Source organism: Corylus avellana, chromosome 3, assembly GCF_965113065.1.
Source record: "Corylus avellana chromosome 3, dhCorAvel1.hap1.2, whole genome shotgun sequence".
Lineage (NCBI taxonomy): Eukaryota > Viridiplantae > Streptophyta > Magnoliopsida > Fagales > Betulaceae > Corylus > Corylus avellana.
In genome coordinates this window covers 11120236-11132511 of record NC_142492.1, presented here as the reverse complement: position 1 = coordinate 11132511, position 12276 = coordinate 11120236, and the positions used below count along the sequence as shown (strand labels likewise).

Below are 12276 nucleotides of genomic sequence, written 5' to 3'. Positions count from 1 at the left end.
AAATGTATTGTTGGTTTAAGTCAATAAAATAATTTGTTCTTTTCTTTTCATGTTAGTTACTTTTGGTTGCATGTGAAAGGGTGTCTTATGGGAAGTTCGGTTGACAACTACTATAGATGTCTTTTTTGTGAAAATTAATATCTCAACGAAAGTGGGGGTGGGCTCCCTATCAAAAAAATTCAAAACAAACTAAAACAGTATGAAAATAATTACAAAAAATAATAAATAGGTCAAACAAATGACCACACAAGGCAGTTATAGAAGCAAAAATGGAACAGATTAAGACGAACCTATTTGAATTCCCACTTAAAACCAGCAACAACCGCTTGTAAATGTGTCTCTTAGGTGTGGAGATGGCTCACAACTTGAATGTCTCTTCAATTACATCCTTAATTTCGTCGGGAGATATTTCTTGACTTGCATCTTTGATCACCTTTATATATAAGAGTGGGATTTGTTTTTTTTTTTTAGGGTGTTGTGGAGGAGATTTGCCAAAAACCCATCAGTAAATTGGTTAATCCAAGGAGGACAAATTAATCCTTAAAGACAATCTATTTCCTTGCCTTAGAGTTTTCTACATTGGTTTTTGTTTTTAATGAAATTTCACGAGCATAAAGCCCTTACATCATTGAGCATACAACTCTGAAAAATCATAACTAGAAGCTATGAAGGTTACAAAGTCATAAAAATGACTTCAAGCTTCCACTAACCCATGTACAATTATATTTAAGGAACAAATCTGCTTTGTGTAAACTAGACCTAGGATATAGGTAGCCTAAATACAAAAACAAAAATAAAAAATAACTAGAAACTAAAAATCCGGCTGTGAGAGTTAAGCCCCCACACCAATCTACTCCATCTTCAGCCTGAAGTCAGGACAACAAATTCATCCTCAACTCGAAGGCCAGGACTACATTGGTTTTTGTTTGGACAAAAATTTCCTCCAAACCGGTATGGAGGAAATATCCTCCAACCAGTGCCAAGTTTTTATAAACATTTAAAAGGCACATTAAATTCTTAACCTCATTAATAGCAATTTACTAATTTATACTAAATTTAATGTGTCTTTTAAATGTTTATAGACATTTGACACTATTTTACATTGGTTGAAAGATATTTCTTTCATACCGGTTTGAAGGAAATTTCTGTCCTGTTTGTTTTGAATTCAACTTCAAGTTGTCTAGTGCACATAGATAGTTCTTTTACCAAAGAGACCCTCGTTTTGAGGTAAAAGATATTGAAACTGCCACCAATTTTAAAACATGCCTATTTTCTCTATTAAAGTATGCATTGCCATACCTTATTTTGTTCTAATTCTTTTAGCTTGGATTTTTGGTAGGAATTGGAAAAGAAAAGAATAAGAGAAAGACCAAAGCTCGAAGACAAAAAATCCAAGCTAATGAATAAAAGGAAAACAAATTAAAGGCAAGAGGAAGAGGGGATGCGTAGAAGTAGGGTTGGTAAAACGGGTAACCGGGTAGACACAATTAGGACCCATTAAGACCCGCGACCCGATTAGCCAAAACACGAACACGACCCGTTTAGCTAAACGGGTTAGCGGGTCTGACACGATTATAACACGGAAAATATCCAGGTAACTCGACACGACCCGCTTAACCCGTTTAGCATAATCGGGTCATATCAGGTAGACCCGACCCGACCCGACCCCCTCTTTTTTTTTTTTAAAAAAAAAAATTAATTAATTTTTAATTTTTAATTTTTTTTTATTTTAAAAAAACATTAATCAAAATTGAAAAAAAATAATTTAATAAAGGGATCTCTTTGGCCAAAGGACTAGTCAAATTTATCCTAACCGTCCAAGAAGAATAAAAACTTTTAAAATCCCTAGCTCAAAACTTTCTTACAACATAAAACACAAAAACCTATAAAAATATATTTAATTCTCTTTAGTAGCATGTTATTCTTTAAATATAAAGCATTTTTTAAGCCATCCTTTATTAAAAAATAAATAAAATTGACATAATTTTAGAACGGACACAAAGGAATCCTTATCCTATGCTAGGGCTGACAAAACGGGTAACCGGGTAAACACGATTAGGACCCGTTAAGACCCGTTACCCGATTACCCGAAACACGAACACGACCCGTTTAGCTAAACGGTTTAGCGGGTCTGACACGATTATAACACGGAAAATATCCGGGTAACCCGACATGACCCACTTAACCCGTTTAGCTTAACCGGGTCCATCCTTTATTAAAAAAAAATAAATAAATAAAATTGACATAATTTTAGAACGGACACAAAGGAATCCTTATCCTATGGCGTAGAGGACCAAGAAATAAGAAGGAATTCGTGGGGCCCACATACAAGAAGCAAAGAGAAATGGTAAGAGCCAACACAAGAGAAATCATGCCAAGATAAGTCAACAAAGGAAAGAAATCCAAAAAAATAAGGAGACGGGTGAAACCTAGTTTTTTCATTATGTATTTTTTAGATTATTTTATTATTATTTTTCATAGTTTAATAATTAAATGTCATTTTCACTTATATCAAATGCTTATTCAATTTGATTTGTTATTATTCGAATTTATAATAAATACTTAATTTATTATGTCATGTTATCAAAATCAAACTCTTAATTAAACCATATTCAATTTTATTTTTTATTTTTTTTATGAGTGTTTTATTGCTTTATCTTCCAATTAGGAGAACTGATTTTCTACCTAGTTGAGTTATAATTATATGTCTCAAGAATATGTAATATAATGCTTGGTGGATCCTTGAAACCCTAGTGTTTCCCATTAATTTTCTACAACACCAATTTATTTGAAAATAATTGTCCTTATCACACAATATTCCAATACTATTTAGCATTAATAGGTGGCTTTGATAATACTTGAAATGACTAAGGAAAAAGCGCTAGCCACATTTGAGTTATTACCACAAACGAACTAGTCAATTTAAAGCTTCCCTATAATCCTTTATAAAGCTCAATTTCACTTAGTAACTAACCAATATGAGACTTACACATATAACTATCTCTATAAACTACACACTCTATGTGGGATACTCCTCATCTTCCCAATGTGGGATCAAGTTGTACGTTACATTTTAAGACGAACATCAAGGTATTAATTTTGCATGTTTTAATATAGTATTTTTTGCTAACCTTTCATTTCAATGTGATGCTCATTGGCTTTAGCTTTTAAGACCATCATGGAGGCAAAATTGTTCATGAATTAGTAGGGGTGAAAAGGCGGTTGGTTAATAACCGCCTGCTAACCACTAGCCACTAACCGCACTAACTGTTAACCTCTTTTGAAGGCGGTTAGAAAAAATCACTAATCGCCTAAATAGTTAGGGTTAGTGATTTTTGAATATCCTTGATTTAAAAAATAAAATTAAAAATTAAAAAAAAAAAAAAAAAAAGACCTGTGGGTCAAGCCAGACCCACACGGGTCTCTGGCCGAGACCCATTGTGGTTCACGACTAGGACCCTATTTTTTTTATTAAAAAAAAATTGGAATTAAGAGTAAATTTGGAATTTTATAAAAGGTCAGGGGTATAAACGTCATTGTCTCACTTTTAATGTTCTAAATTTGACGAAAGGGTTCAAATTGACTGGAATTGAAAGTTGAGGGATTCAAATTGAGAGGTTTTAAAGTTTGAGGGAGTTTGTCAAATCGTGTAGTAATTCAGGAGTTTAAAGTGAAGTTACCCTAATTTTATCTTCATAATTCTATCTATGGGATATTGTTTCAGTAATTTCGTTTTTTTTGTTTTTTATTTTTTGTTTTTATATTTTTTATACATCAATAATTTTGCTTATTGGAACAAGCAATAATGAACGAATCTTCTTTTGATAATGACTCCGTCTCAAATATGCGTAGATTATTTTTGTCACACCTGGCCAATACAAAAGTGTTAACCATATGTCCAATTAATATAATTTTAATCGGTATACTCAAATATTGTTATACGAATATTCAAGTTCCTGCCATTTAGAGAGGATGAAAAGCCAATTTGATTTTAAAAGAAAAATAATAACTTTGATCATCTTTCTTGTACAATATATTTTTATTTTTTTCATTTTCATTTTCCATCGCCTTTGTATATAATCTTATATAAATAGATATACACCCATTTCATTTACATGCTCAAAGTGAAAATCTTGCTTACAAAGAAAACATGAAGCTCTATAATGGGCTTCGTCTACCATACTTGTTCCTCTTTGTTTCATGCTTTTTGGTGACTCTTCATGTGAGTTCAACACCAATGGAAAAGTTCACATACATTGTCCATATGGACAAATCTCACATGCCCAAGGCCTTCACTAGCCATCACAATTGGTACTCATCAATCGTCGATTGCCTCGATTCTGAAAGGCAATCGACTTCATCGTTTGTATACACTTATAATCATGTTCTTCACGGTTTCAGCGCTTCCCTATCTCAAGAAGCACTGGATAATTTGAAGGAATCCTCGGGATTTATTTCAGCTTATCGAGATAGGAATGCTACACTCGATACCACCCACACGCCGGAGTTCCTATCACTTAATCATACCGGTGGCTAATGGGCCACTTATAACTACGGAAGATGTCATCATTGGTGTTATCGACTCTGGAGTTTGGCCAGAAAGTGAGAGTTTTAAGGATGATGGTATGACCACCCAAATCCCAGCAAGGTGGAAGGGAATTTGCCAAGTAGGAGAAGGATTCAATTCCTCCATGTGTAACTCAAATATCATAGGAGCTAGATACTTCAACAACGGCATCATGGCTGCAAATCCCAACATTACCATTGTCATGAACTCTGCTAGGGACATTTTAGGCCATGGGACCCATACAACCTCCACAGCTGCAGGGAACTATGTGAAAGATGCATCTTATTTCGGCTATGGTAAAGGAACAGCTAGAGGCATTGCACCACGAGCCAGGGTTGCCGTGTACAAGGTGAATTGGAGCGAAGGATGCTATGCTTCTGATGTTCTTGTTGGTATCGACCAAGCCATAGCTGATGGCGTTGATGTAATTTCCATCTCCTTGGGATATGATGGAGTGCCGTTGTATGAAGATCCAATAACAATAACTTATTTTGCTGCAATGGAGAAGGGTGTGGTAGTTTCAACTTCAGCAAGAAATTCAGGCCCACAATTTCGCAGCATCTACAACGGTATTCCTTGGGTGTTATCCGTGGCGGTTGGCAGTATTGATCGGTCATTTGCTGGAACTTTGACTCTTGGAAATGATCATGCCATTACTGGTTGGACCATGTTCCCAGCAAATGCAATTGTCGAAAACTCCCAATTGGTGTACAACAGCACCATATCAGCATGCGATTCATACGAATCATTATCCGAAGTCGTATATAGCGTCGTCATTTGTGAACCAACTGGGTCTATTTTTGACCAAATAGATGCCATCACTAGATCAAACGTGGCAGGCGCTATTCTTATCTCCAATCAAACCACATTATTTGAAATAGGAGGAGTCCGCTGTCCTTGTCTAGTGATTAGCCCCAAGGATGCAGCAACCGTGATCAAATTTGCCAAAACTGACGATTTTCCTTTGGCTAGCTTGAAGTTCCAAGAGACCATTGTTGGCACAAAGCCTGCGCCGGCTGTGGCTTACTACAGTTCTAGAGGTCCTTCAATTAGCTATCCAGGCATCTTAAAGCCGGATTTAATGGCGCCTGGGTCATTAGTCTTAGCTTCCTGGGTTCCAAATGAAGCAACCGCCCAAATAGGCAACCATGTGCACTTGTCTAGCCATTACAATGTGATTTCTGGGACATCCATGGCTTGCCCACACGCCTCTGGTGTGGCTGCACTTTTGAAAGCTACACACCCGGAATGGAGCCCGGCTGCGATTAGATCTGCAATGATGACCACAGCCAACCCATTAGACAATACTCTAAACCCAATTCAGGAAAATGGCAAAAGGTTTCAACTTGCTTCACCTCTAGCCATGGGAGCAGGACATATTGACCCAAATCGTGCTCTTGACCAGGGTTTGGTTTATGACGCAACCCCACAAGACTATATCAATTTGCTCTGTTCCATGAAATTCAACAGGCCACAAATCTTAGCCATTGTCAGATCAAACTCCTATAACTGTTCCAGCCCATCTTCTGATCTTTATTATCCATCATTTATTACTTTTTATAATAGCACATATACGCCAGTTGTTCAAAAATATCACAGGATTGTAACCAACGTGGGAGATGGCGCAGCAATGTACAAAGCCACGGTCACGACACCAAAAGGCTCTAGAGTTGTAGTCTCACCTCAAACATTGGTCTTCAAAAGGAAGTATGAGCAGCAAAGCTACACTTTAACAATCATGAAGTCTAGGAGGGACAAGAAAAATGATGTTTCATTTGGTGCACTTGTTTGGGCTCATGAAAATGGAAAACACATCGTTAGGAGCCCCATTGTAGTGTCACCAATGGGGATTATTTGAGCTTTGATGTTGACTTCAAATTGCACACTCTAGACGCATATGCGAGTATAAAATAAGATAAGAAAAAAGATGTATAATCTCAAGTTTGGTGCAATTTGGTATACATATAATATATATACACATAAAACATACTACATATGTATGATTGTTCCTCATTTTCTACAAACTTGTGTCTCTCGATCTCTTCTATTTTACTTTTACCTACGGGTTTCATTCTATACAAATCAACCAATGGTATATGAGCTCATTTTATGATAGGTAAATATAAAATAAATTTCTGAGTAAACACGCCATTACAAATTACTCCTTTAGTTTCTAATTTACAGTTTTAATTTTTTTTTTTTAGCCCCTTGTCAACATTTTTGCACTTCATTTTAAAATAATAGTTTGTTATTTTATTAAAAAAAACCATAAAAATAAAATTATATTCTAAAAAAATTCAAATATATATATATATATATATATATATATATATATATATATATGGAGGGGTGGTTGAGCCACCCCTACATCCTTTAAGGAAAGGGTGGCTAAGCCACCCCGCCAAGGTAGGGGATAGACGTGTGCACCACCCATCGAAATGGGGGTGGCTAGTGAGGCTACCCCAAGAGTAAGGGGTGGCTTGCGCAACCATCCTCTATCTTTGAAGAGTGTCACGTGTAGTTGGGGGTGGCCAGCCTCGTTTTGGAGATGAGAGGGTGGTCCAACCACCTCTCATTTTTATTTTTATTTTTCTAAGATTTTAATTTTTAAGCTCTTTTTAAGATTATATATATATATATATATATATATATATATATATATATATATAAAATAAAAATTATTGTTGTAATGTGATGTGGCAAAAATGATGAAGTGGCGTTGACGAGTGTTTCTAAATTAATTGGACGAAAAACACATGGAAGGAATCAATTAAAAATTTGTCAATTGCCACATAAGATTATTGCACAAACACAAATAAGAACAAAAACACTAAATTATATAGCTTTAATCCATTTTTTTTTTTAAAGAATATGGGGAAGGGCTGAGGGTGGCTCGCCACCACCCCCAGCCCATCTGGGGTTGCCGGCATGCCACCCTAGAAGGGCGGAGGTGGCTGCCAACGAGCCACCCCAGATGGGCTAGATGTGGCCTGCGCAGCCACCTCCGCCCATGGGGTGGCTCGCCAGCCACTTGGTGGTGGCCCGCGTGGCCACCCCAAGTTGGGGATGGGGTGGTTCCATTAATTTTTGTTTTGTTTTTTTTTTAAAAAAAAAAAAAAAATGATTTTTTAGTGTTTAGGTGGAATAATCTGGTGTGGTAGTGTTTTTTCATTAAACTTAAGTTTATTCTAAAATGTTAAGGTGTTACTTGATGAGTAGTGGGCACAAAAGGATGAGTTTACACCACATCCTTATAGAAGTCACTCTCATATATTTTTTCTTTTTATAATTTATTTTTATACTAAAATAATAAAAAAAAAAATTATTGTTGTAATGTGATGTGGCAAAAATGATGAAGTAGCATTGATGGGTGTTTCTAAATTAATTGGACGAAAAACACATGGAATGAATCAATTAAAAATTTGTGTATAAATTACACCGCACCCAATTTTACATCCATAGGCTTTTTTTGGAGCACCTAAAGGGCCAATCAAAAACTTAGCAGTTTTTATCATTTAGGATTAGAATTAGTGTTTATCATTATTATTTTAACTTTAAGGTTATCATTAGTTTGAATGTTATCTACCTATCATAATGTGAGGATGCTCGGATTATTTCCTCTAAGAACTTACCGTAACTATCTCGTTAACACGCTTGAGAAATTAAGCACGTAACATAAATTTTCTTCAATCTCTAAATCCCAAGGTGTCATTAGAGAAGAAAACAATGAAGAAATCATCATCAAGGCTTTAGTTTCATCTTCATTAGTCATTACCCTCGAAGATGAGAGCAATCTGCTTGACACCAAGGAGAGACTAATACGAGCTTTTACTTGTTTTGGGCCCTTTGGCACCCCACGTTGGGTGTCAATATATAATTAGAGCCCATTTGCCAAGCAGCAACAAAGAACAACCAAGGCATACGAATGAACAATTCATAACAGAAAAAATAAAAAATAAAAAATAATAATAATAATAATTAAATAAAGAAAAGAAAAGCAGAGTTACATCTGGATATCGTTAATGTTAATGTTAATATGTTAATTAAATAATTAATTTTTTTATTAATTTAAATTTTTGAGATAAATGAGAAATTACAATTTTATCTCACAATATTAACATGACAGTCCTAATCAACTCTCAGATGTTAGATCAATCATTGTTTTTTTTTTTAAAAAAAATAAATAAAAATTCAAGAATTAGTTGGGACGGACACATCAATAAAAGGACAATGTCATATTCATACATCAGCACATAATATCAAAGCCAAAGTTCTTATTTCAAACCTTGACTCAACACCTTATCCCTTATGGACAGTTTTCCTTTGATTTATTCTATAAAAATGACATGTATTTTTTAAACACGTGATATGTTTTTTTAATTGTAGGGACAAAGTTGAAACCTGCTATTAAAAAAAAAAAAGAAGAACTCAATCCATTTCAAGTCTCAAGTGCGACAAAATCCTTCACCATAACAGAAATTTCTTACGAACTGGAATTCTTTAACCCAATTTTTTTTTTCTTCTTTTAATATTATGTGCTTCTTCTCATATGCTTTTTTTTTTAAATATAAATAGTAAAAAAAATATATACTTTTCATATATTGAAAGAACATATATAATTTTAAAAAACTGAATTATAAGAATTTTTGAATTTTCTGCCCATCTAAAAATACCCAAAATTGGGAAAAACCGTTAAATATTGTCACCTTAGTACAACAAGTAAGCTAAAACCAGTTTAGTTCTGATTCTAACCTTACCATAGGTTGAAGAACTCCTTTCATTCTAGTGGTCGCGTATTCGAATTCGCTTGCGGTAGTAGATGCGTGAACCAGATGCTACTATGAAAGGGCTCTACCGGCTCATACTTTGGTGGGGTTGTGGTGACGGACTCGCCTTCTCAGGCAGTAGCTATGGCTCAAACCGGACATTCCATAACGGATGAGAACCCCGATGGTCACGCCCAAGGAGAGAAACTACACTGGTCGCCCCTTCCTATCCTTTTTTTTTAAAAAAAAAAAAAAAAAAAAAAAACCTTACCATAGGTCGACCTGCTGCTTTGGAAAATTGTGAAACATGACAAAAAGGACCGAATAATAAAATAAAGAAAGAAAGAACAAGAAATATCTTTCAACTTTGGTTGGCAATCGTGGACGCATGGGGCGCGCCAAAAGTCAAAGTTGGCCGAACTGAGAGTACACGCACAATTGTAGCATGACAAATAGGAAAGAAAAGGTCTAGAACATTATTATAAATTAAGTGTTAATTTATACTTTATAAAAATAAATATCACATGAAATGCAATGATTTACGGTAGTTAGTGCTTACGTGATATAGCAGTATGCTTTTTAATGATTAACATATTACTTTTTAAGTGTTATGTAAAGTGTAATGTCAATTTGCAAAGAATTAATAATATCCGGTTTATAAGAATGCCAAGTATGGAGAGGAATTTATAAAACAAAAGCCATTAAAATAAAAGAGTAATTATTGGAGGAAATTTATATGTTTTTTCAAAGTAATTTTATCATGATGGGATTTTTCTAAAAATGACTATTGGACATAGCATTGTTCTTTTACTAATGGTTGCGTATATTAATAAATAAATAAAATATCATAAATTTAAATGATTAAATTATATAACATAATTGAACTTCATTCTATTAATTAAGTTAGGAGTCGTCTCCCTGCCCTTTTCCATTCCCTTTCTACTCCCCGCTCCTACCCTCCCCCTCCCTCCTTTTTTTTAAAATTTTTTTTTAAAAAAATTTTATGTTTGTAGGTGTTCTTTGACCATATCAGCAACTTTGGTCTCTCCGTTATGCATCCGTCCAGCTTCCACCGTGTTGTGCCGTTCATCTCCTCCTAATTTGGTGTGGGGAGTTATTTTTTACACCTTGGATAATTAGGTGTGAAATGTTATTTCTCACGGCCGGTTTAAATAAATTTTATTAGGAAATTATGCTACTCATATCTTAGATCTAGTCTACTCGGAACAGATATGTTCTTTAACTGTATTTGTACATGGATTAGTGAAAGATTGAAGTCATAGATAACACATGATTGTAAGAATTTTTGTCTGTATCTACGATTTTATAACCCCATAGCATGTAATTATAATTTTTGCATAGCGAGCTTCATACTCATGATCTTTAATGAATGAAATCCTCATATTTCTGTTAAAAAAAAATCAATTAATTAAGTTAAGTGATATTTTAATATGCTATTATTATAATTTCAATAAAATGAGAAGTTAATCCCCACAATAACTATTAAGTATTTTTATTTGTAAAATTAAGTTGCTTAAAAATGAATTCTTCATTTTGATAAATTTGATTGGTGGAACAAAGACGTGGTCCAAAGATGGACAACCCTTGACCGCCAAAACAACCGAGTGGACGCGGCAGAATCGTGCAGACCCTTCTATTCTCCTTCTTCTAGAAGGTAATACAAAAATCAGAAAGATCCAGTTTTAGCCACGTTACCAAATGCCCTTTCTTTTTTTTTTTTCTTTTTTTTCTTCAAAAAATTAGTTGGAAATTGGGTGCACAATTGATTTATTATTTGTAAATTGGTATAATTATATGAATTGATTTTGCATTTTTTTTTTTGAAAAATATAAAATTAGTCTTTGTGATTTACCTGATTTACAATTAACTCCTTATGGTATCAAAATAAACTCAAAGGTTCCTGAGGTATGCCAAAAATATAATTTAGTCTTTACAATCAAATTTCGTCTACTAATTTAACAAATTCCCTTAGTATGACAGTGTCTTAAATAAGACAAGTATCACAATTATATTGGTTCTAATGTTTTACGCTATTAAAATCTGTTAAATCAGTGAAAGAAATTTGACTGTAGGGACTAAATTATTTTTTTAGCATACCTGTGAGTTCATTGTAATATCATAAGGAGTTAATTGCAAATCAGATAAATCACAAAGACAGAATTTACATTTTTTTCCTTTTTTTTTTTTAAAAAAAAAAAAGTATTATTGTAGCTTACTTTTATAATATTTCGATTCTTTTTCCTTTAGGGATTTTTAAAACAATTGCCAAATCATTAAATTACTTTTTATTAATTTAAATTTTAAAAATAACTGATAATTGAATATAATTACCCAAAACTTATAATGAGAAACAATACAATATCACCAACTAAACGAAAATTTGTCTTCAAGGGATAACTTAATCAACTGGGGACCATGCTTCATAAAACGGATGTCACTAGTTCGAATCTTTCTCCCTCTCTTGTGTGGACATGTCAAAAAACTAAACAAAAATTTAAACTCTACAAGACTACAACCATCAGATTATGAAAAAAGAATAAATCAAACAGTACTACAATATATAATTTATATTTTGGTTTATTCAAATCATTTGTAATCCTATAATTTAATCCCATCAAATCCCCAAATTGAGGGTAATTCTAATATATTATAATAAAAGAAAATATACTGTTTATATATAATATTTATTTTCTTTATTTTTTGTTTGGTATCAAACAACTGTATGCACTTGAAGAGAAAAACATAAAGATATTTTGGAAAGTATAAATAATTCCTATAAGATACCTATAAATAAACCAAACGTGAAAATCTCATCAAATCTTATCAGATTCCTAACAATTCACAAACATGATTTAATCCATATTCAAAGCATCACATTCCGATGCCCGAAGGAATTTTAGACTCTCCAAACCAAATGCAACG

At 33.7% G+C, this 12276-nt stretch overlaps 1 protein-coding gene across 1 annotated transcript; it reads left to right on the top strand.

Annotated features, from left to right (window-relative positions):
• Nucleotides 1–4150: 4150 nt before the first annotated feature.
• On the top strand, nt 4151–6425 carry LOC132173400 (subtilisin-like protease SBT3). The gene is given in 2 exon segments (XM_059584894.2): nt 4151–4557; nt 4559–6425. Coding segments are annotated over 2 exon segments (2274 nt in total).
• Nucleotides 6426–12276: the final 5851 nt, after the last annotated feature.